The sequence below is a fragment of the Trachurus trachurus genome (assembly GCF_905171665.1).
Source record: "Trachurus trachurus genome assembly, chromosome: 9".
Lineage (NCBI taxonomy): Eukaryota > Metazoa > Chordata > Actinopteri > Carangiformes > Carangidae > Trachurus > Trachurus trachurus.
This window is the reverse complement of record NC_139895.1, coordinates 25,614,263-25,640,918: the sequence shown is the minus strand read 5'-3', so window position 1 is coordinate 25,640,918 and position 26,656 is coordinate 25,614,263. Positions and strand designations below refer to the sequence as shown.

The 26,656-nt window shown below is 40.2% G+C and overlaps 1 protein-coding gene across 1 annotated transcript in view; it reads left to right on the top strand.

Moving 5' to 3' along the window:
- mctp1a (multiple C2 domains, transmembrane 1a) overlaps positions 1–26,656 on the top strand; it is a gene marked incomplete at both ends in the record, with an annotated part of 135,885 nt that overhangs the window by 60,160 nt on the left and 49,069 nt on the right. The window contains 10 exons of the mRNA XM_083979886.1: positions 4,826–4,968; positions 5,195–5,274; positions 7,016–7,127; positions 8,705–8,743; positions 11,736–11,900; positions 12,528–12,658; positions 13,475–13,661; positions 20,223–20,316; positions 25,063–25,165; positions 26,063–26,165. Coding sequence (XP_083836012.1) covers positions 4,826–4,968; positions 5,195–5,274; positions 7,016–7,127; positions 8,705–8,743; positions 11,736–11,900; positions 12,528–12,658; positions 13,475–13,661; positions 20,223–20,316; positions 25,063–25,165; positions 26,063–26,165 — 1,157 coding nt within the window. The remainder of the gene's footprint in view (positions 1–4,825; positions 4,969–5,194; positions 5,275–7,015; positions 7,128–8,704; positions 8,744–11,735; positions 11,901–12,527; positions 12,659–13,474; positions 13,662–20,222; positions 20,317–25,062; positions 25,166–26,062; positions 26,166–26,656) is intronic.

Sequence of the window (26,656 nt, the reverse complement as noted above, 5' to 3'; positions counted from 1 at the left end):
CGGTCTAGTGCATCAGTAAAATTAAAGGCTACTGCAGATCAAAGGCAAACAAAGTAACTCAATAAGCAGAGCTGGGATGACTTTTATTCACTCCCACTATCACTTGAGTAAGTAGACGTTGTGCATGGATGCACACTGCCTCCCATTGGTATCAGCTGGTAGGTTATGCATTGGACAGAGGTTGTAGGCACATTAGTAGCATATGCTTCTGCAAAAGATGATGCATATTGCTATATTTTCAGTCTAGACAATAGGTGTCGTGTTTGTGTTTGAGCCTTTTGTTCCAAACATCCTGGATCACTTACGTGTCATAATGTAAATATGATGCCAAGTCTGGTTGCTCCCCCCTCAACCAGCAAGGTTGCTGATTGTTTGGTTGCAGAACACAAATGTTGCCATTCCTTTTTAGCTTTTGTTTATGAAGTCAAATTATTGTCCACAATACAATACAATCAAACAAGGTGTCTCAACACAGGTAAAGTGTGTGTGAAAAATGTTTTGTTGACATCTGATCATTGGGTTGTCTTTTTAAGCTTGCTGTCGTAGCATTCTCAGATGTCTGGCAGGAGAGCCTGGTTTACTGGCAGACAGACACAGTGAGCAGTATTTTCATGGCGGCTGCCCATTAGGGGTTCAGAAGAGATAAATGTGTGGTGGATTATGTTTTCAGTTGCCTGTCAGGAAGACAGAGAGCAGCTATCAAATGCAAGTCTATCAGTCTGGGTCTGCCAATGTGCCACGCCCAGAGCAAATTTACCTGCTGCTTCCACCCTTGGGTCCCCTCATAAATAAATGTACTATATTTCAGCTGTTATTGTTAGGATTATTAGTATTGGTTGGTTTCAATGGCATATATATGATGAATAGATTAACATATGTATATGAGCCACTTAGTATCGAGTTGTGTCCTTTGCAAATTCTCCTCATGCACTCACCCAGTCTCTGGACTTTCAGTGAGGAGGATTAGGAAGCAAACTATGTCTTTGATATCAGAATTTAGAGAAAAGCCCCTCTTATTGGGTTTACATTGTCTGTTTACTATGGTAAATTAGAGTATATTCAGACCCCTTCACTTTTCTCACATTTTGTTATTTGCAGCTTTACTGTATGCTGAAATTGTTTCACTTTCAATACCCACTATAGCAATGCAAAATGATGTAAGTATTCAGACCCTTTGCTAAGAGACTTAAAATGTATGTCAGGTACTTCCCATTTCCCTCAATCATCTTTGAAATGTTTCTACACTTTGATTGGATCCACCTGTCAGATTTGATCGATGATTTGGAAAGGCATACACTTAGGCTACCATAGAAGGTCATGTATGTGGCAGAGCAACAACTAAGCCATGAGGTTAGAGACAGGATGGACTCTCAGACTGTGAGAAACAGGATTCTCTGCTTTGATGATACCAAGATTGAACTTTTGCGCCTCAGTTCTAAGTGCTATGAATCCTATGGCACACCTCTGGAGAGACCTGAAAGTGGCTTCCCACTGAGGGTCCCCATCCAACCTGAAAGAGCTTAAGGGGATCTTCAGAGCACACTAGAAAATCCTTAAATCCATGTGTGCAAACCTTGATTAAAATCTTGCACCCTGGTCTCAGCAGCTCTGCCTCTGGACCCTACCTCCTCTTTCCATAAAAGTGACCTAATGCATGTATAGTAACATATATGAATAATCATTGGAAGACTATATGAAGAGTATTTTTGTTTTATCACAGTTTTGATGACTGTTTCCTGTCCATGTAGATTAGGGGTGTTTTGACTGGAGCCCGTGAGCATCAGCACTAATGCCATTCAACAGTGAAAAGAGAGAAAAACACTTTTTAACCTCGCTTCAGTGCCTTTGGCAGATTCCTGCCGCTGCCAGTTTATCAGCGTGTGACACATTGCCTCCTTCTACCCATTCTCACCTTACTCAGCACTTCCATTTCACAGCCAACTGCCCATAGGGTGGACAAACATTGAGGTCCACCAATCAATCAAGCCACAGTCTTGAACCTCAACTGGTTTTAGGCATTCATGTCAACCATTATTCATTCTTCCAAAGTTTATAGATCTTACAATACCTATTGCCTATTGACCATTTCAACACCAGCCACCTCTTTGATCATTCCTCTCTGCTGGATCATTCCCAGGCTCACTCCTACTCAGCCACTACCCATGTACTGTACTGTACCACACCATTTCGTATGTTTCAGCCTGTGTGTGTTTATGGCACCATAAAGCCTGCCCTATGGGATGCATGAGACAGAGCCAGCAGTGATGTGTCTCAGAGATATTGACCCAGTGGGACACAGAAAGAAAGAGCGAGAGAGAGTTGCTGCAGTTTTAGAGATTGGTGGCTTTTGCCTCCATGATGCAGCAGGGGACCATTTCTCTTAAGTCTTGTCTTTGTTCCCACATCCTCTCATCTCATGGTCATGATGCAGTGAGTGTCTTTTAAAGGGACACAGATTCTATTTTTGATGATTCCATGCTTGTATGTACATAATTTTGTACTGTTTATGTCTTTGCTGCCTCTTACACTACATTAATGTCATCCTGTCACCTGTGTCCCCTTGCAGCTCTCCTGTAGTGTATTTCAAGTGCAACAGTGTGTGCATTAAGAGTGTGTGTGCCTCATAGCTGTGCTGGTGCACATGAGGTTGCCTGAGGTTGTTTTAAATGTGAAGAAGTGGACATCCTTTCCCAGCCAGCTGGTGTAGGTAGATATTTTGCCGCTCTAAACATCAAAGCTTGCTGGCAGCAGATACTGTAATCATGTCAGAACATTTCATGCTTTTGTGATTAATTTTGTTAAGACTATGTACAGTATTTGAACACTATATCGCATTCCTTGCAATTAATAATAAACCCTGTCAGTCTTCCCATTTTCTCCTCACTGTCTCCATCAACCATCAGTAAAGTCATTATTTGAGAATCACATATTTGCTGTTCATCTCTTGCTACTGATAAAGCAAGACCGACTTGAACTGATGAGACATTTGCAAACACTGAGGGAGCTCATCCTGTTCTGTGCCCTTGCTGTCATTCTTGTGTCGGATGTACTGTGTTGGATATGTTGACAACACATCCACCCTCAAGGCTGCCAAACAGAAAATAGGGCAGGTTACCATACGTAAATATAAGGACTGGTTGCTTGTGATATCACTGATCACAGATCACTGGTACTGTATAGTCTGTATATTTAGTTAAATTGTGTTTAATTCAAGAGATAAAGCACAGCCAGTGTATATGCTCTGTGTGAGAGCGAGAATTGTTTCATAATAGGATTTCCTTTCCTCTTCTATGATTTGCCTTGTAATCACTTTCGTCACAGTGCATGATAGCATGACACTGGCTTGAGACATGTACAGCACAAGTAAACAGATAATGGGTCCAGGGTACTGGCAAATCACCCTTTCCATTAGATGTATATACACTGGAAGGCGTGAGGGTGAAAAGATACCATGAAGTGGTCTGTGCAAATAACATATAACTTCCTTGCAATTTGATTCCATTGTAAAAAGCCTTATATACTGTAACTAACACACTAACATACTGTTTTATATGTGTATGCAACTACTGTACATGTGTTCTATATCTGTGATTAGTCTTATTCAGGTCCCTTTAAGTTATCTGAGTCTGAAAGTGAACAGACTGCTGAGCCAGTGCACAAACACGGCTTTGAATACAAACACCACATTGTGAATAATTTCCATTTGTCTAAAATCTGTGTTGTTTCTTTTTTCATTTTAATTGTGATCCAGTAAACTAATGAACATCTGTGTTTGACTGAAAAAACCTACTTGTGATTCATATTGAAACTTATCTGCTTGATTGAATATCATTAATAGGCTACTTTTTTTTCTTTTTTTTTACCTTACAGTCTCCTTATTTCTTTAACTGGGCCTGTTGTTTTTTTATGGTATGTTTTCCTGAGCTCTGTTAGTTTTCTTTGCCTGTCAAACCAATTGACTTTTTTGGTTTATGGACCTTGGGGAATAGGACAGTAAAATAAAGCTGAAATGTAATGGACAGGAGGATCAATGCCCGTTTGTCATGGTAATAAAATGTAGATTTAGAATTACACACCTTTTTTTTTTCCTATCGGTCATCACGATGAGTGGTGGATGTACAGAGATAATAAATTGTGGATCCTCTTGTCTGTCTGTCTGTACCATTTGTGTGTGTTTGTGTGTGTACTACACACACAATATGTATTGGTTTACATTTATGTTTAAAAGCTTTTGTATTTGTTTGTGCCCAGTTTAGCAATGCATTGTTTGTAAGCATGCTGGCCCAATCAATGTTTTTATTCATTCATTTATTAATATACAAAACCTACGTTCACAATAGTAATCAGTGCAACCAAAATAAATCATCTGTGGCCCTTTATGAATAGATGTAAACCTATGGCACCATCTAGTGGTCAAATAGAGTCACTGCACAGGACGTGACCATTCACAATTACATAGTAGTGATCATGTGACCCCCAATCACATGACATGCTTTGTGACAGTTCTAGAGAGGCTATGATAATAAAATGCATGGTACAACATACGTATGTTCTAAATTATGCAAACGTATGATTTTTATATTTGGAAACAGACATTTCAGACGTTAATTGTCAACAGACCAAGTTAATCTAAATGTTCTTGACTCAAATGTCTAAATATTCGATCATAGTCACTGTAGATAATATGACAATTTGACCAAGTGATATAAGCTACAGCTACTACTTACTCATGATGTATTGTTAGACAGGTAGCATATGTTAGTGGTATTCTTCTCTATCCTAGTATTAACCAGTTTGTGTCTGTGTTTACTGTCTTCCCCGGTAGGCACCAGTGATCCATATGTGAAGTTTAAGATAGCAGGGAAGGAGGTGTTCAGAAGTAAGACCATCCATAAAAACCTCAACCCAGTGTGGGATGAGAGAGTAAGCCTCCATGTGGAAACCTTGAGGGACCCACTATATGTCAAGGTACTGTAAATAAGTGCTGAAATCCAACTTTCAACCTACTGTAATATGAATTTCTGTATTATTTTGAGTAACAGTTGTCGATGAACAACCCTCAGTGCAAGCTTCAGTTTTTTCTGCAAGTTACGACTAATGAATGTAAAATGATTGTCAGTGACATACACATGTGCAGTGTGGTGTTGAGGGTCTGCTCTTGACAATGGTTTACTGTCTAAATGTCTCTTTGTAGGTCTTTGACTATGACTTTGGACTTCAGGATGATTTCATGGGATCAGCGTACATCTACCTGGAGTCGCTGGAACACCAGAGGTCTCTTTGTCTCTTATGCCCTCCTTTTTTTAATTACCTCTTTCTATTCCAGTAACACCTTAATCATCTTTTAGCCTCTGTCCGACTTTTAACTCAGCTCTCTCCTGTAATCTTTGTCTATGATTGTATTTGATAGACCTCATTGTTAACTGCAAGTCAAGAGGTCAAGAGTCAGGGATTTCTCTCCAAACATATTTCCTTTCTTTTGATGCAATCATTTTGATCAAATACAGCCTGTGGTCTCCCTCTAGTGGCAGTCTTTGGTAACTCACCTCATACCTCATGAAGCATAGCAGGTCAATATACTGACTCTGTGCACTCCCATTTGATCACATATAGAGGATTTTAATCACTTAATCACTAATCACTGAAAGTCCATCATTTATTTTCTGATAAGTAGAAGTGCTGGATAGGAATCATCCAATTATTGGGCTGAATGATTATTGGCTGCGTTTCCAAGTATTGGAATCATTAGCTTTTAACTGAAAAAATTACATTAATTTCAAAATGCACTTTGGCAAGAGTTGATGCAGCTGCCTAAAGCTGTTGCGGTCTATAGTCGACTGTGATCTAAAGTAACTTCCTGCCAACAATTCTGATTGGCCATCACGCTAAAAGCTACTGCATACATGGATGGACACAGTAGAGCTGCTGTGGCGAGTCATTGCTAAAGTTGTAATAAATATCACAATGTTCTACACTAAAGTTACAATACACCACGCTGATGAATAGGATATGCTAATTTGTTGGTCCAAAATACACAAGATACAAAGACAGGGAGAAAGCAAAGTTAAAGAAACCATGCGTTCTCAACAGCATGTAAACAGCAGCTGAATTAGAGAAGGTTGCTGGAAGGAGCAGAGCTAGTGTAAATAAAAAATGTACAAGCAGTGGTTAGTCACTGCCACCAGTTGCAGAAACTGAAGATGAGACACTCCACTGGCTGCAGCACACCAGCATGGAAACAGCTGCTTTTACTGAAAGGACATTTGACTCAAGGAGAGGTAAAATTACGGTATAAAATGTTCTAAAATTAAGTGCGAAACGTGTTAATATACATGAAAGGGGGAAGGGGAGTGGTAAAACATCTAATATGGTCATTAATAATATATAGTAAAACGATTAAATTAAATAGCATCTCTTGGATGGTACTGTATCAATTCCTGGATCAGCCGCATACAGCTAATTAATTCACTTTGTAGCCTGTGCATGCATACTACTTCACCTAGCTGTACGTTGTTTAAGGAGCATCTACTGTAGCTAAAACTGATGCCTCTAATTCTGCAGCATGTAGAGGCATGTAGAGGCTTTAATGTTAATATGTTCCAGTCACATTTTCATTCAAACTTTGTATATATGCCATCTTCTCACACATTTACCAAAGATCATCACCACTTATCATAACAAAATCCCACTTTGTCTCCACATTACAGCAGCAGCATTAAGCTTTCATGACATATGTTGTAGCTTAGAGTTAGTACCTGTATTTAAACACTTAAGAATGATAGCAAGTCATGTTTTTAAACTTGTAGACTTGTTGTCTTTCTAACTGGAAAGACCCAAATGTGAGGTGTGCTGCACATTCGCTGTGCCTGATTTGACCTGATTGCAAATGTGCATCCATGTCATTTTAAAATGGATGAGATATACTTGTAGTGGTGTATAGTCTGCACAGTGTCCATGTAGCAACTTACACAGCATTTGTTTTTATTAGAACATGGTTTTCTGTGCTTCTCTGTAGGACACTGGATATCACATTGGACCTAAAAGACCCACAGTACCCTGAACATAACCTGGGCACCTTGGAACTAGCGGTCACTCTGTCACCAAAGGAGGGAGACGTAAGGGATGCTGTAAGAAAACTATATGAAATTTCAGTCAGATTACTCATTCATTTTTCTCTTCCTGCACACACTACATTTCCTCCTCATTCAGGGGAATTATTATTTTCTATCTAACTCACCATTACGCACATCATGTCTGACATACTGTGGTTAATTGCACACATACTGTAGAAACACAGAGGGTATTTTCAGTGCAAAACCACACAAATAAATATAAAAAGTTATTTGGTAGTCACAATTAAAGTTCTGTAACGGTGTTATTTCAGTTCAGTGAACTGTGTCTCCATACATCAGAAACTCAGGCAGGATTTGTTGAATTGGGATGTGCTGGCTTCATTCAGCCTTAGTTGCTGGAAACTCTTCAACTCAGCAAATACATATGCATAAACACAAGTGTAATTAATATGTTCTGTGGAAAAGTTCCCTGTTCAAAGAGCACTGGATTCTCTTTCTTAATTATGTTGGCTTGTGCCTCTGCGGACATGCTCGATGTTTCAGAGTTGCATTTATTTCTGTTCAATTATTTGTTTGGTTAATTGGACCCCTGCATGCTCCATCCGGAACAAGGCAGAGTCATGGGGGAAATATTTTATTCCTTTTGATCTGATGTCTTAATTCTGCTGCTTATTTAGTACTGTAGTTCAGAGAGTCCATATTTGACAGAACAAATAAACTCTATTTAGGTTAAGCATCATTTTGGATTTCTCCAACTGTGAAGAAAATTGGTACAAGGTTGTACTAGTGCATTCTGGATGACTCACTTTGTTGCCACCTACTGGTACAGTATGGAAGGGTAAGGGATGATACAGAACTGAATCTATTTCGGAACGAATTGACTACTTAATCACTAATAATCTGGTAAATTCAGTTATTATGCTGAATCAACAATGCTTCTGTATGTGGTCATCTGTGTAATATATTGTGTGTTTTCAAATTCATGAGTGTTTGGATGACATGAGGGAATTGTGTAAGTTTATTTGTGCATAGTATGTAAATTGCCCTCACATCATGTAATTATTATTTTTGTGACAAAAATAGGATCAAGCCAATATGTGCGTCATGTCATAAGACTTTCAACTAAATATCAGTACTTCTGTGGACATGTCCACTTGATCAGTAGACAAAATATTTACTCAGTATGTTCAGTTTGAGTACATCTGTTTTTCAAGATAATTTTCCATCACTGTTACCAAACAATCAAGTACAAAACACACACCATTAAGACAAGTGAGCAGTGATTTCATCTGCTGTCTTGAACTTTGTAAAAGTATCAAATATGTTCATGCTCTGTGAGAAGCACAAACTGCAGCTACTGTATACATCCATGTTTATCTCTGTGTGTGCATGTTTACATAATGCAAATACCTCATAACACCATATGACAAGTGAGAGCGCTTCTTTACAGTTCATTGCTTATCTAACTTGCATGAATGACAACAGTTCCCCTCTCCTCATCTAACCCCACCTGCACCAGACCAGGGCTAACATCTGAACTTCATACACCCCACACCCTTTACCCTCTGACCCTGCAGCTTTAAGGGGGAGACAGTGGGGGGCGCTCTGTAACCACTTTGTCTCATTTACAGACCATGCTTTTGAGAAGGAACTGGAAACGATCTAGTAAGGTAAACTAAAACAGCATGTAACCCCCCCACCCACAAACTTCCAACTGTACTGTAACCCTACTACCGACCGCACCTCACCTATCCCGCACTCTTCACTGGTTTCCCGGTACATGGATGGAGTCTCCCCAGCCCTATCTCTTTCTCCCTCCTTTTCTTCCTTCCACAGTGGTATCAGCAGTTTTTTCTTTCTTGATCAGTTCTTAAGTTTTCATTATCACCAGCTTATTTTCCACAAGCTGCAATATACCACCAGCTTTTTATATTGCCTGAAGTGACTCCAAGCTACACTGAGCCTAAAGGGGAACTTTACATGTAAAGTCATAAGCTGTATAAATCCACATCCAGGGTGGAAGGTAATGCTGTACAAATACTGCTATTGTTAGGAAGAATGTTTTTGGAATTCTTTCATTCAAACCTTTTGGATTAGATATATTTTAAGACGTTTAGTATTTCAGTTTGAGATCGTCAGTGACAATTACTGAATTAAAAGTTAGACCAGGCTGTAATAGTACACTCTCAGATTACATTACAACATTAAATGCTAGAGACAGATTGCCAACATTTACTGTTGTGTGAGTCATTAAAAAGAGTGAAGATCCAAGTTTGATACTGTATCTTCATGCTTCTTCCACCTTTGATCTGCATTGTGTATTGCAGCTTCTTTGTGAGAAAATAAAGCAATTGATTTGTTTTTAGGGGTTTAGGAGTCCTGTACAGCAAATCACATGTAAAATAAGAATTGTTGATTGTTGACTAATCATAGTACGCTCTTAGACCCCTTTACATCAAGTGGAAATCCTTGATGTTCACGTTATTTTGAGTTCTCATTTTGCCATACATAACAGACTGCAACCTTATGGTTTTGTTTTTCGTGACTCTTGTTGGCTGTCAGGTCAAACAGAAAGCATGCTGGTACGGGGTCTGCTTCTTATTTGCACATGCATGAAGCTCCTACCTTGTTTTGTAGCCAAATACTGCAATATAAGTATCAGGGACCATTTTGTTCAAATTGCAGCCTTGTTTGCTCATGTTTCACTTGTAAAAAGGTACTTAGGTATCATTATGTTATGACTGAGAGGGAAACAAGCTAAATCTGGAAACATACTTTTACTTTCAGTTGATTTCCTGAATTGCACCAAGAGACACTGATTGATTCCTTAACTAACAGTAAAAAGTTTGATATCCACCAAGAGACACAGATACACATTTGAAGTGTGCTTGGTTGGAGCTGGGCAGACGTCCTGCTGTATCGCGCTTCCCCAAACCGAGCCTTTGATGCCTCTAAACTGGGCCACCCCGCCTGTGACTCGGGAATTAGCTCAAACACTAACTAACTAGCTACTGTGCTACCCCACCAAAAAAGGCGCTGCTCCTGAGTTCCTCCCTGCCTCCGTGCTCGACAGCGTACAGTACACGGTTATTTTTACACAACCACTTCTTTTTAATGAAGCATATGTGAGTGCTGAACCCACAGTAGGAGATGCAAACTATTCAAGAAGTAGTTTGAAATAATAATTATGAGTCAGAGGCATACTGAATTCAGGTCTCTCTAACTTTTACCACCAGGCAAAATGCTTATTTTGGCACTTCAAACATTTTTCTCCTTCCAAAGGGCTGACAAAAGTTGAACCATGTGCAAGGCAGTATTAGTTCTTAAACTGAACGTTAGCATCTCTTACACGACTTTCAGCCTCCGAACATCTCTGTGCACGATCTCGTTCCTGCTGTACTCCGGCAGAGAGGATGTGAATTCCCAATCCAAATAGCCCATGGTTTTCTATAACAAGAGATATGTAGCAACAAAACAAGGAAACAATTAGAATTGTGCTTGAGTAGGACATAACAGCGACCTCTCATCATTAGCATACAGTGTGTTAGGAGCAAGTGAACGTGAGAAATGAAAGAAGTGGGAGTTGCTGTATGGGAGGTTGGCTGTATTGCAGGGAGCCATTCGCATTGTTTAATGTCTGGAGAATGGAAATTAAGAGGCTCCGTCTCCAGATCAAAGGCCTGCACTTGCGAGGCAGGGTTTGTTCAGAGTTTAATGAAATTCACCCGCAAAACAAAAGCTATGCTAATAAATTCTCCCTAACGAGGAAGGAGGAGAGAGAACGGCAGCGAGAGAGAGAGAGTGAGGGGTGTATTTGTTTGACAAATAAATACCCTGCTCTTTGTTTTAGTGAAGGATACTGACATGATTCAAAGAGAGGTTAAATAGGCCTGTAAGTGCTGAGAAAACTATTGGGAAAAAACTGACTTAAAATATGGATAATCATCAATCTGAATTTGCAAAGCTGTCAACTTACAGCACAGCCAGATGGAATAAGAAATTTACAGAGGTACACTGTAACAGCACCTCGGTGGTCTGCCCATTTGAAATAAGACAAGCCTATAAATCACTTACCTCCTTTGTTTATTCTTTAATATATTTAAAATGTATACAAAGAGACCAAACTGATGCGGTAACATATACGTACATTATTTTGCATACTGAAAGATTTTTGGTCTATAGCAGATTCTCAGTGAACACAGGAGATAGAAAGAGGTCAGGTATGAGTTCTTCATTTTTCAAAAAATGAACGTCCGTTCCTCTAACAGTGATGATGTTACTAAGCATTCTCAAGTATAGAATATAGAGGGATACCTTTGATTATAACCTCTAGTGATGTTTTGGTCAGGTGAGCTCCCATTTTGTGTTCAACTGTTTTCTTGTGCGTTTTGCCTGCTCCTCTCTGTGTTGTCTGTTTGGTACAGTATTTGTGATTTTCCTCTTTACAAAGAACACACAAGCCATAATTCTGTCTCTGGGGTTAATTAAGGCCTATGTCTGTGAATGTGTGTATTTTGTGGGTGTTTCTGTATCTGCTTGTGTCTGTGTAAATGCATGTTTGTGTAAATGTTTCTTTTGAATTTGTGTGTGTGTGTGTGTGTGTGTGTGTGTGCGTGTGCGTGTCTGTATTGGTGTCTGTGTCTGTGTGTGTGCCTGCTGCAGTATCAGAGTATGCGTCTGTCAGATGTGCACAGAAAAGCCCAGCTGTGGCGAGGTATAGTCAGCATCAGCCTGATAGAAGGTCGCGGCCTGCAACCCATGGATGCCAATGGCTTTAGTGACCCCTACGTCAAATTCAGGATGGGGCACCAGAAGTACAAAAGCAAGGTAAACACCTCTAACATACCTAACATTTACTATGCACTTTTACTTGATCCACTTGCACTTTGTCTTATGGAACAGATTTAGTACTTGGTACTTACTTCAAGGTCCCCAACTGCACTGAAGCTTTAATACTGTCCCTCTGCCAAATGAGAAAATGTAAACACACTCCTGTTTGACAATATATTCTTCATGAAGTAGTTAAAAGGGAACATTTTTGGTGTTATTTTATCACAGCTTAAAAAAGAACAACAAAACAGCTTAAATGATCCATATACTTTCAGGTACATACTGTACCTCTTCATAGATAAAATATTTTTGCACCAGGGAAAGTAATTGCTTCCTTGCGGATATTGTGCCCATAATAAACCTACAATAAATAAATATTTCTGGTCACTTGCACACTTTTTAATCACCTTTCCTATCTCTTCTTTCTTGACTTAACTTAGTTAAACAGGAGGATGACATGAATCCCATTTGTGTGCACAATTAATTTGAGATGTCTTTGTCTGATGCTGTGACAGTTACTGACTTGAAATTCACATGTGTAGTTTGTTCATATTTTATCAGCTGTATCACAGCTGTATTATGGCTGTATCAAAGCCATTTTATTTTCTTCTGTTGTTTACCCAGACAATTCCCAAAACGCTGAACCCCCAATGGAGAGAACAGTTTGATTTCCACCTTTATGATGAGCAGGGAGGCTATGTGGACATCACGGTCTGGGACAAAGATGCTGGGAAGAAGGATGATTTCATGGGAAGGTAATGCAGTCTTCTTCATCACTCCTTCTTAGCCATCTCACATCTTTGACCTTTCAGGACCTGACAGTCAGGGCAGATCTTACATGAAGAGACTGTACAATGACAGTTTTTGCAAATTATTTTAATCCAAAATGGCCATGCCTGTAACTTGCCTACCTTTTTTAAAACATCCTTTTTCAATATCCAGCACATATTACAGCAGAGTACAGAATTCCTGTGCAAATTTAACCCTGGGTAAATACCAAGGCATCCCTGTAGATGTTTTTTCCACCTTCCATCAGAATGGAGGCACTTGAGAAAGCATATGCTCTGAACACCTTGACCTAAGTCCAATATTAGCCTGCCTCGATATTAGCTGGAGATATATCAAGGGCATGACAGAAAATCAATTCACCTGACCTTAGGTGCCTACTTAAAGGTTTTAATTGTGTAAGCTTCATCTAAGTTGTCCATAGTTGCTTATATTCTACACACAACATTTGTCATGTATATACCTTTACTTTATTAAGTTGTTGCTGCTGTAGAGTAGAGTAAACATTATTTCTAAAAAGGAAATTAGAGATCTCTGTCTATAGGGTTTCTTTAACTTTACAGATGCTCTATGATAATCACTTCTTCACAGACAATTTTCCTGCAAACTTCAGCCCCCCAAAACAGCCACACTAGCAGTTTAGTCTTTATTGCCCTCTCCAGCTTTAGGTAGCTTCCTCTTTTACCATCAGCCTATTTTTCAGCATGGTCAGCTTCCTCACTAAATGTACAATATTCTAACTCTGTAATTCAGTTTCTATGTTTGTGCATGTGTGTGCACTTTAGGTGTACCATCGACCTGTCACTCCTCAGTAAAGAACACACGCACAGGCTGGACTTGCAACTGGAGGAAGGCGAAGGTGTGCTCGTGCTGCTGGTTACACTCACTGCTTCCGCTGCTGTTTCCATCTCAGACCTGTCAATCAACATGCTGGACGACCCGCATGAAAGACACCAGATCATGCAGAGATATGTGAGTTTGTTTTTTTCTTGAGTTTAAGATAAGATTATGTGGTCTGGATATTTTTGACAGGAAAGTTTTTAGTTTGTGAGAGCTCCACAGTAAAACTTAAACATCAGGCAGACTTTTGCTTTTCGAGGGATTTATGAGTCTTAGAAAAACACAACAACTTTGATGCAGTCACCCTTTGTATTACTAATTGACCAAGTGTCAACAAGTGCAAGTTGCAAAGACAAAGTAATGTTTCTTCATGTCATGAGTCAGACTGTTATGAAGAATATCTCTTATTCATCAGGAACAGTCTCTTCCTTTGCAAGCTAATGTGCTGAGGTTTGAAAGAAAACCCACCAAGCTGCAGCTGTGATTTGAGGTTAGAAGCGGAGAGCAGAGGAGTTGGAGACGCACAAAAGGGAAAAGGAGGATGCACGAGGGTATAGAGATCAAGGAGGGAGACGAGAAACCACATCTGTCAGGCAGAGTTATCTGGATTAACTGTTTGGAAAGGATGCGGGCTCACAAGGCCGGTTTGTTTCTGCTGCTACGATTCCTACCACAACTATTGTGTGGTATTTGCATCAGTGTCCTGCAGTGATTTGTGCATATTGTGAATTTATGATTTATGCATGTGGGCTTATTTATTTCAGTGTAAAATGTCTCAGCTAGTTAGCCAGTTGTCATTGATTTGAGCTTAGAATTAGAGAGAGAGCGGGAGAGAGAAAGAAAGAGAAAGAGCCCTAAGGCCCCATCTGCTCCAGAGGCCCTCCACTCAACACAATGGTTCCAGCCAATGTCTTTGTCTTAGCCTAGTTAACCCTTCGCACCCTGTCATCCTCACTCTTTGCTACAAAGACACACACACACACATTGTCAATTCACTGACAGCTTTGACATGGGACATTTCTCTGCACATCAACAAAATGATGTGTGGTGTTATCACTCTGCAGCCATATATGGATAAGTTATTTTAATAGAAATGTGATTGATTTGTTCACGTAATATTTTCAGTTTAATTTGAGAGTTAATAACAAAACATATTTATTATTATTGCAACTATTACATTGAATTGAAAAAGCATTGTTGGAGGACCTTTTGCCACGAAAAGCCACTTGGTTTCGTGCATTTTTATGTGCAGGTAAACAGTGTGCGTGTGTTCACATACTGTACAGTGAATAGTTGTGTCATTGTGTTTGAGAGCCCATACATGTAGGAGGTGTTTTGGTTCGTATCTTTTGGTGTGTGCATAAGCACCAACGGTGCGGCTCCACAGGCCGAACACGGGTGCCACGACCTACATAACCGTGGCGGTGCCTTATTGGCTAGCTGCAGGAGGTCGATCACTCTGCTCCGCGCTGCAGCATCCACCCAACATCAGAGGGGGGAGCTCTAGGACCAAGACACGCGCGTACTGTGTTTCTCCTCACAGTCACAAAATGAGGGTGGGGAGCATGAGTGTATGTGTGTTTGTGTGTGTGTGTGTGTGTGTGTGTCTGTGTGTGTGTGTGTAATAGGGGGCGAGAGGTAAAGGGTGAGGGTTGCACCGGGAAGGGAAGGCGTGTAAAATGAAAAGAAAAAGCTATTTCACCTCTCTCACAACTCGTGCAGACCCCGTTTTTCTGCTCGGCTGAAGCTGAGACATTTCCCTTCCTTCGCCTACCTCTTTTCCTGCCTCCTTCTCTCTCCCACACTTGGCATCTCTGTCCTGCTCTCCCATAAGCGCCGGCTCTTTTTCTGTCACCGATGTGGCCCTCGTGTTAGATGAAGGTGTGGGGAGATAGAGGGTGCTGAAAGGTGGGGGCTTGCAGATGGAGGGGCACATTGAGGTCGGTTTGAAGACTTGAATGGTTTCTACCTATTAACATATTCCTTTTCCCTAGACTGGCTGTCTTTCAATAAGAATTCAATAAAGATGTACCTTATCAAAAAGCACTGATAAGACCAAGTACCACCACAGTGTAACAGTGCTGCCCAAAGCCCAATCTGTGTGTGTGTGTGTGTGTGTAGGTGTATGGCATTGTGCTTAGGTGCAATTTTACTGATTAGTATTATTAGCTCGAAATCAGCTGCCCAGCACAATCCTGCACAAAGCATCCAACTACTGCTAATCGCAAACAGACACACTATGCAGACAGATGCAAAAACAGCACCTACCTGCGTCAGCTATCCAATAAAAAGATAGGGGTTTGGCAGAGCAATACCAGTACCATGCTGTCATCGTTGCAGCTTTAAATAGCCGGTACCTTCACAAACAATCCTAAGGAAGAGAAAATCATTGAAATCGCCTGCTCGCTGACCCCTCAGTGACTCACCTCACTCCTCATGAAAACACACACAGTGCTTGTGTACTTCAGGATATGTTGTGCAGTGGATTGCAAAGAGTGGCCATTATAAAAAAAAAACAACAACACACTCACACCCATGCACACTCTGTTTAATGGCCCGATTTTCTACAGAGACCATTAATGATTTTAAATCCTAGAAATGTCCTTGTCGTTTGGTTTCACACAACTCTAATACACACTACTACCTCATGTGGTCAGAATAAGGTCATTGTGCTGTATTTGGCAGGTGTTTTTTCCCCCATTCCAATCTGTGACCATTGAAGAAACTCATTCACTCTCACTCTCAATGCATCACGGTGGCTTTCTCTGTGCACAAGCTGTCTGTGTGTGTCCATCAGGTGTGCGTTTATGCCTTTTCAGCATGTATGCGTGTGAATGAGTACACATTAATTTTTCTTGCAAACTACTTTGAATGCAGTGGAGCTATATGCAACACAGTGCAATACACAAACTCAGTGACAACTGCCTTAGATGTACTATTTCTCACCGTAACCTTTCCTTCATCCCTAATTACTGTTTCCCAGAAGAAGAGAGGGACAGAGGGAGAAGGAGAAGAAGAGATTTATGCATTATGATGGCAAAAGGGGCACACACACTAATGGCTCTTAATGGGCCTGAGGTGGCCGCAAGATGAGTGGATGAGAGAAGGAGGACATGGTGACCTCCACTGAAGTGGTGGCACTTCACCACCCACCCCCATGTACTGTATAGCACACAGACACACACCTGCAACACCTCTCCTACCCACTCCATTGCACTGCTTGGAGGTGAAGTGAAAGGACACAACCTGGACAGGAAGTGCGATAAGGGGCTGCAGCAGAGTGAGGGACGGGCAGAGAGCAAACTTTGAGAGAGACTCTTGACAGTGATCCCGAGCTGATGAACAGGAGTGGGAGTCAGAGGAAGTTGTTGGCATTTGGTTTGTGTTTGAGCGTTCACTCATTTCATCAAATATACCCCGTCCCAAACAGCTGCTGGGCAGATGCTGTGTGTGTGTGTGTGTGTGTGTGTGTGTGTGTATGTGTCTGTGTGCGCGCGCATGTGTCTTTGTCAGTGTTTGTGTGTGAAATTGTTATTTGCAGTGTTGATGAAAGGTGACACGATGACAGTGAGTCATAAGGCTATAGCAGTGTTGATTCATTTGTGTGTCTGTGCCGTGTCACACAGACGGGAAGAAGACGTCACAGTGACAAGATGTCAGTCAGAGACAGGGCGGGCGGGGGTTTGTCTTATGAAAGCCATCTATGTCCTTCCATTTTTTCTCTTCTCTCTTCATCCCTCTTTTTCATCTCCCTATACCGATCATTCCACATGCATGCTGATGGGGGGGTGTGAAGACGTAAATGAGGGGGTGGGGGTTGGTCTTGGCTCTTTCTCTTTACCTGTCTGTCTGTCCAGTCCATCTATTGCTGTCTATATTTCTGATCCGGATTTGAATCCTTGTGGAGGATGGAAATGTTCTTTCCACCAATCATGGATTGCGGCTGAACCCTAAATGTCCCCTCAGGGAGACTGTGTGGTGGGAGGAGGAAGGGATGAAGTGCGGAATTGGTTGGGGGATGAAAAAAAAGCATCACTGCATATATATATATATTAGAGAAGTAATGTTGTCTCATTTCCTTTGTTCAATTGCTGTGCTAATTTTTGTGTGGTAATTTTAAATACATTTTTATATCCTGAAATTGACAGAATAAAAATGCATGTGTGTTTGCCTATAAAAATGTTTTTATATGGAAAGTAAAACATGTCAAATACCTAAACACAAGCAGCCACAGAAGTTTACCCAAACCAAATGCAGCCTGAAGTTCACAAATGTTTATTTAAATCACAAACTGTCTGACGAAACATTACAAATGTGACCAGTTAAATGAGGTATATCCGTAAATATCAGATTCTATAATAAGTAAACAAGATTATCAATCTGACCAGACATTTGAAGTCATCATTTAGTACAGTTTTTGATAGTCACTGCTGCAGACATATTTTGTATAGTGCCAAGAAAGTATTGTACAGCCTTACGGCTGTATTATCAGCATCTTGCTGTGCTCAACTGTTGAACACCCAAGCTAGTCGGCCACTAGTTTGCCCTCGTCCCTTTTTGTGTTGCCTCCCTCGTGCCCTCTCTCTGACTCCTTCTCTCCCTCTGTCTCTCTTCTCAGCTTCTCCCCAATAATCACAACAAGCAGCTGTATCTTCAGAGAAATCATGCCTTAAAATTGAGAGTTGTCCCCTCTCTGCCTCTCTCTCTCTCTCTGTATGTCTCTCTTTTTTCGCACTCTTTTTTCCCCCCTCTCTTTCTTTCACACACACTCCCCTCTCATCTCCTTTAGAGAGCTTTTGGACAATGATATCGCTGGAAACAGGCAGAGTCTGACAGAGTTGGTAATAATGAATTAAGTCTGTAGCCTGGCCCTGACTCTGAAATTTAAATTATAATTACTCCTGTGGGGATGGAAGGGGTTATTGCCAGAGAGAGAGAAATAAATTGAAGTGAAGTGCATTTCCACTCTGCTTTTAAGACACGCCGACATGCTACTCAATTTGGCCTCAGTGTAGGTTTTTTATGCATGTGTTTATACCTGAGTATTTGGGTGTGAACAAAAGCATGAGTTTATGATTGTGTGTGTGTGTGTGTGTGTGTGTGTGTGTGTGTGTGTTGGAGTGTTGTGTCAGTGTGTGTCCGTGCCTCATGGCCCAGATCTCCACAGGTTTCCCTTTAGTCGTCAGATTTACAAACTAGTTTTTACACAGTCATTCCTCTCTGTCCTGGTTATTAAAACCGCGTGCACACTGTATTTCCCCTTCTCGTCTTAGACAATCCCAGGGCCTCATGGCAACTCCTGTGTATGTAAATGTGTGTTTGTGGTGTGTAAACATGCAAGAGGAGAAAAAACATGAGATGGGAATAAGTAAAGTATTTGTGAGTAAGCTTGTGTCGCTAGCTGTTCCTGTTTATTTACTGTGAATCTCAGTTTGGGGACCCCCTCCACCCCGCGCTCCCTTTCTTTTGTTTCTGGATGTTGTTAAAACTGGACAGTGTGTGAAGTGGTGTGTTTGCCTAACTACTGTATGATATGACTGCCAGTCATGCTTCACTGGATGTGTCTACTCAGTACAATACCTCTGTTATCACATTATCAGCCTAATACTCTCTCTCCATCTCCCTGTAAAGCAAATAAAGAGACTTATCATTAGATGGCAACAAATACAAATGGTGCTTGTATGCTGTAATTTCTCTTTTCTTTAATATCCATCCTCATATTCCCATTTTGTTAGACTTTACATTGCATATGTAGGGATCATTGAGTGTTGTAAGAATTCTCTTGTTTCAAATAGTCTGTATTTCACTTTCACTTTCTTCTTTTGCTGATACTAACACTGCTATTCACACACCCTCTTAACACCTCTTTTTCTTACACACAACATTGCAAGGAAGCAATTTCGGGAGTGACAGTAGAAAAGTAAATACCAGCCAGGGTTTTTTGTGAATTTTTTTCCAGACTGACAGCACCACAAACTGAATCAGCCTTTGGTTTAAAAAAAAAAAAAAGATTATTCATTTTATAACACACATCAAATTTCCAGTTATTTGTTAAAACTGCATTTGGACTTCAGCATTTTTGTTGATTTTGTGGATCTCCTCAAGGTCAATATACAAACAGAACGTTCCACTAAAAGACAGTGTCCTCTGTAAATGACTATGTGACGAGTTTATTTATTTTGACTTGATGAAAAAACTTTAAAAACCCTCACTCCAAATGTGACAGCGTACAAAACAAATTTTTGTGCATTTTAGTCCTCTGATTAGAAATAACAACAGCACTGAAATCTGTTCTGTTTTATCTACTCAACATATTGCCTGTTTTCTTTAATGACCTGTGTTTGTTCCTCATTTACCTGTGTGCTCTAATTTGTCGTAACCTTTTATGTAATACATTTCCTGTATGCCTTGTCTTATTTACCAAATCAATAGAGTTGCATTTTATCTGAAAAGTACAAAGTTAGGAAACATCACAAACAAGCAAGAACTATTCAGTGAAATAAAATTCTGCCATTTGTCTGCCGTTAGATTCAACTATAAATGCCAGCTCTACATTTTCAAATTAGGACTGGTAAAGGACATATTCTACCCTTTCTTCTTTTAATGAAATGTCAGGCTATTGACCTGTCTTTCTCTTCAATGCTAATTTGCTGTCCTCTTTGACCTTTCACCCCTGTCCCTGTGATGTTTCAGAGCCTGTGGAGGTCGTTCCACAACCTGAAAGATGTCGGCGTGGTGCAGGTAAAGGTCATCAGGGCGGAGGGACTGATGGCAGCAGATGTCACAGGTAAGACAGTGACCTTAAGTCCATACAACAGGAGTAAAACCTCTGTAGTTCTCATACACATTGTCAGAAGTTAGTGTCTTCATTTTTCATCTTCATATCCATACTCCTTTGCTCAATTAACCCATATCTTTTCAGTTGTTTCGCAACTGCTATCAGAGTGGGCACTACGTACTGTATGTGAACTGATAGTGATGCTATCAATTACAAGTGTATTATTTCCTTTAAATAACTTTTGCTTAAGTTTTTGGATCTAGACATTGAGCTATTTTTCCTCCACCACCAATCTGCCATAAATCTAGCCAAAGATAAAGTCAGGGTGTAATTTTGGTTTAAGGGATGATCGTCTGGGAGAATCCTCAGAGAGAGAGTTAAAGTCTACTTTGTGCAGGACACTAAATTTGTCTCTGCATTTTTAGAAAAGATGCAGGCTGCTCATTTGAATAATAGAGAAAAAGTACACATTTGAACCAACAAATCTCTCTCCCTCCTCCTCTCTCCTCCCGTTCTTTCTCTGCTTGCTCTCTCTGAATCCTCCATTCTCCATTAATTCTTACTTTTAATTAGGTCTACAGTGGACAGGCCTAGTTTTTCACTCTGTATTATCTAGTAGAGAGAAGGAAGTGTGTGTGTCTCTGTATGTGTGTCTGAGAGAGCGGGGGGGGGGGGGGGGGGGGGGGGGGAGAGGGAGAGAGAGTGTAGAGTTTTTCTCCATTTGAAGCAGCCACAGTCCCATTAGCCAATACAGAATAGAGCTGGTTGATTTGGGTTATTGCGTGGAGCGACCGGAGTGCAGGGCTAATGGCTCTTGTATTTCACTCGGAGCAGAAATTTGCTCCATGACCTCGTTGTAGAGCTCATCATTCAGTCTGAGCTTCATGGATCCTTAAAAAAAAATTAAAAATCAAGACTAAAACTGAGGAAATATATCATCGGTTGATTGTTTGCTTTTTACTTTGTCTCTGCAGACTCAACATGGTCATACAGTAGAGGACGGATGTGATTTCAGTACAGTGTTTTTACATCCTGTGATGATCGGAAATTTGTTGCCACAGGTTCACTTCACAGTAAAAGTGCAGTATGTCTCATGATGCCAATCAGGGCACAACTGATTTGATTATCATCACTGAATATGAGACGATTGGAAAGAAGTGTTAAATAGAGATTTGTTAAGCCACAACAAACATGCTTTTTTAGATTTAGTGTGGGCTTTTGTATTGGAGCATTTCCATTAGTTCTTGACATCATGACGAGGGACCATTTTTAATTAGAATAGGTTTTTACTGAGATGCCTCTGTTGCCTGCCAAATGTGGTTTGCTAAACACTATGCTAAAAGACAGTATATACAAGAAGGTATTTTTACATACGAAACATTTTTGGTTTCATATGTGGGTTTACACACAAAACATTTCTGTTGTTGCCAAAGAGATCTCAAAGTTAGACAGTTGAATTCATGCGTTCCCACAGACACAAAGCAAATACATTTCTTTTGTTCCCCAGCAAATATTATTTTAGTATTTTCAGTCGAATGCTTCGCAGACAGATACAGTAAGTGACATGATACAACAGACAGGCAAAGGGGCTGTGTCTAGATGGCTTATCCCTGTTTTGAGTCTGACGCTGTGTGTGTGTGTGTGTGTGTGTGTGTGTGTCACTGGCAGAAACAATAGCCCTGTAAGAGCCACATAAGAGCCCTCACCGCATGAACACCCTATTTTAACATCCCAGACCAAGAGAGGGTCAGGAGCAAGGTGAGAGAGAAACAGGCGGACAGACAAACAGACACAGGGAGAGAGAAAGGAAGAGGAGGTCAGTGAGAGAGAGAAAGAGTTCACCGTCTCTCTCCCATTCATGCTGCCTGTCTCCTCTCCTGTCTGTCTCCTCCTCCTCCCTCTCTCTCTCTCTCTCTCTCTCTCTCTCCCTCCCTCTCTCTCTTTCCTCTCTGGCCATCTCTCTCTCTAATTGAAGTGTTTTTGTGGAGTAGCTCCTCTCCAGCCCGAGTAGGATAACTGAAAATAGTCTCTAAAACCAACAATCCCTTTTGTCTGCCAGCTCTTGTCCCTCTGAGTGGATGCTATACTGTTAGAACATTTCGGTGGAACACACACACAGACACACAGACACACACACAGACACACACACACACACACACACACACACACACACACACACACACACACACACACACACACACACACTCGTCCAGCAGTTGTTGCACCACAGAATTTGTAGATTCTCTTTCAGTCCGCTGGAAGTACAGTATATATTTTCAATGGGTGCAAGGGGAAATAAAAAGGGCAACAAAAATGCAATTGATTTACATTTTAAAGTCTGAATATTAATTAATTGTGATTATACAGGAACTTGATCATGCATTCCCTTTCTAACCTCACCCCTCACTAACGCTAAGCTTCCTGCGAGGCAATTACAGCGTGCTCCCCCGTCTCTGTGCTGTATTCATCCTCCACACTTATCTTAGGGCGCCCTGAAATGAGTTTGAGCGCGCTCTTCGCTGCAGACCTTCAGCGAGCGCCACACAGACAGGACCCAGAGGGGGGAGGAGCTTTGCTCGGACATTACCTGGATGATCGCTGAGTGGCGCTCAAACCTGAGCGTGTAATTGGTTAAGACAGCTGCCTCTGGTGCTGTTTGCCAATAAGGTGAAAGTTCATCCCCAATGACAACTGGCTTTCTGCAGCAACGCAACCTGCCATGTCATTAAAAGCAGAATATTAGAGAGAAAATGGGGGAGGGACAGCGTTCTGCAGAGATAATTTCCATGTCTTAATTTGGGTGATTGCATTTAAATTTAATCAGACCTGATTTGTTTATGCTATGGAAGTGCTTGGGTGATTAAGGAAGATTTGAGATTTTCACTACTGTAAAAATACTGAATGAAAACTGCTGCCAAAATATTATTTCCACTTGTTTACCATTTCAAAATACACCTGTATGTGGAATATATCCAAGGTAAAGTTAGCACCGTAATACAATACATGGTTTGTATTGTGTGTATTGTATTATGTGCAGTGCAGACCACAATTTAAATGGCTAACAAAGTGTGTACATAGAGATCGACTGAGAAGTAGGCTCTTGACTTTCTTGTGTTTTGTCTATTTTAATGTATCTTGTTTTATAGTGTAGGAGTCATAGCTGTCAATATCCACTTCAAAGACTCTACATCAATAGAGCGTCACAAACAGATATGAAAGGCAACACCTACGGCTCAACATTGATCACAGTGACATTTACTTTGCACACCCACTAAATGTCCTGCCCTTGTCACAACATTTGAAGAAAATCACACCAATCAATGACACTCGCACACACATTCTTCCCTGTGGTACACACACTCAGACGGACACATACGAGCACACACACAAATGTGACTGGGGTCTTTGAACTCAATCACAACTTTATCGAGTGTTATTATGCAACAGTTTGGCTTGAATAACATTTCAATATTTAATAATATTTTTCTCTTGGAATTCGTGTAGGACATTTTTTTTTTTAACTTCCTGACCCAGCCTTTTCAAGTGATAATCTTGAACAAACAGCTCAAAGACTCCCAACAGTTTTAGTAAAAAAAAAAAAAGATCAAAGACTGAATTAGGAGTTTTGTTGTTCTTATTCCATTTTGAGGCAATTGAAGGGGGTGGGCATGGGGAGCTGGCCGTCCTTTCTGTGTACAAAGAGACTGAAATGTGAGATCTTAGTAAATAAATAGATAAATAAATATAGGACATAGTACAGTACGCTATTCTCAGGAGGATGAAATAACTTTGTGATTATTATTTTTTTCTCATCCTCGTCTCTCTCATCCTCTTTCTATTTGGTTACATAACCGTAAAATCTGAATTGAAAGTTTTGTTGGAATGAATTAGAATAAATGAATATGATTTAGCCATATGTCAGATGTATGTTTTATATAGGTCTTTAAAGTTCTCACATAGTGTATTTACATTTTATCTTTTGGCAGAGACAGGCTACTCAAATTATTTCATACAGGATGCAGTACTTCAGTTTTTGAAAATTATTCATTCCTTAGGATTAGTTTTCATGTTATTTTTTCTAAAATATATAAAAGCAAAATTTCAGAATTAACACCCAAATACTTTCACTATACAGGTGTTAGGGGGAGATCTTTCATCATTTTAATTTTCATGTTGTCCTTGCGTTCACTCACATTTTTCCTCATGTCGTTGCAGCTGCCGCTGACTCGCTGCCACTTGTTTTGATATCGCTAATCATTCTCGCACCCCTGCTCAGCTGTCTTTATCTTCTACTTCGAACTTCTCTGGCCTTCAGAGCCACATCACCCTCTGTGTTCTTAGCCACATCCATTCTTAAAGTCCTCTTTCTCTTTTCCCTCTCCCGCCCCCTCCCTGTGACTGCCCAGGGCACAGTGGTCCTGGAGCTTATCTCCTAGTTGTCCATGTTCCCAGGGTGTTGATAGAAACGGCTTGAAGCTGTTCCACTGATATGCTGTTGTATAATATATACGGCATTGGGGCTAAAAAATGAAAGAATGTTATTATTGCAGTTCTGATAAGTCCAGGGTATTGGAGCTGTCATATGCTATAAGGGGAGGATGCTACTATCTGTCTTAATAATATGAGGGATTGGAGATAGACAAAAGCTGTTGGAATTACTTATGATTCTCAAACTCAAGCTAACAGAACTTCAGTATCTACTGTATTTATGTCTCTTTTCACTAAGAAGGTCATTCTTGTTCTTTTGTTTGGCAGGTAAGAGCGACCCGTTCTGTGTGGTGGAGCTGAGTAACGATCGGCTGCAGACGCACACTGTCTACAAAAACCTCAATCCAGAGTGGAACAAGGTCTTCACTTTGTGAGTGGCTCAGGATATGTCAGACAGATGTATACTGCTTGTATTCAATACATTAATGTAAAAAAAAAAAAAAAAAGTGTTTTATTCTTATTTTTTTATTGACACATCTTTGAATTGAAGAATGCTTTGGACAGATTAAATGAACATAATAGCATTTTCTTTTTTAAATTCATAGCATTCAACAGTTAATTTGTTGTTTATCAGAATAATTCTGGTTGGCCTTAGTATTAAAAAATAGGGTGGCCACAGTTCATAGTGTGTATACTCTATTCCTGAACTGTGAACTTCCAGCTGTCTGCTCTTTCTAGTGTTTTAAAATGTGTTGTGTGCCAAGAAAATCCAGGGCAAGATATAAATTGAGAAGACATATGAAATTTTAGCTTATTCAAACGTCAAATTCCTTTTTAAATACACAGTTATGGCTCTAGTTAAATGTTAATGCAGATCTAATTCTACATAATATCTTACATGATACAGTTCTTTCCACAGTACAAACTTGTGAATTCCCAGTGATGGGACGGATTAATTTAGTCATTCTTTGAGTGCACATCTTTCCCATAGCCTCCTTTCTATACATATCATCAGCCATCTTCTTGCTAGCCTAGTTTTCAAGAGATGACACGTTTGAGCTTCACATTTAAGTTCTACTCAGCTCGGCAATGTACTACAATGTCACATAATGCATGTTAATGGTGATTTTTAAACATTTATGTAAATGCAATACATGGTTCTCAAATATGAGACATTTGTTATGCTTCATATAGCATTTCAGATTTTAAACTGTTTTTCTCTGTGTCTTTAATATTTAAAGAAGGTTGTGCTAGATGTGATAGCTTTCACACTGTGGCACATATTTTAGTATATATGTCAGTGATGTGGTCTTTGTGTGTGGTCTAGTAACGTGAAGGACATCCACTCGGTACTGGAGGTCACTGTTTACGACGAGGACCGAGACAGAAGTGCAGATTTCCTGGGGAAAGTGGCTATTCCTTTACTAAATGTGAGTCAAAGATAGATTTCTTTGCATGTGTTTCTTTTTCTTTTCCCTTGGGGATAATGTGGAGAACATAGAGGAACAGAAAGAAATGAAAACACACAGTGGAAGATATAAAAAGCAGAGGTTATTTTTGCAACTCCACAGATGAGACTGTTATTATTTCACAAAGAGAAAGAGATGACAGGAAGAAGGAAGAAATGGAAGAGAAGCTGAAAGAAAGGAAGAGATTGATAGGTGAGAAGAAAGAAAGTGAGCGGATAAAAGATAATATGAAAATGACACTGATCGAGAGATGGAACGATGTGATTTGGAGAAAAGAGAAGGAAAAGTGTCTCTTATATTTGAAAAAATATAGATAGCCTGTGGATGAACTGTGTATCTAATATATCCATGCTCTGCTGTACAGTATGATTCCCAAGGATAGTTAATTTCTGTTTGACAGAGCCGAGCTGCAGTGGGTAATGAACAGGTACTTGTCAGAGTTGCCACAGTTG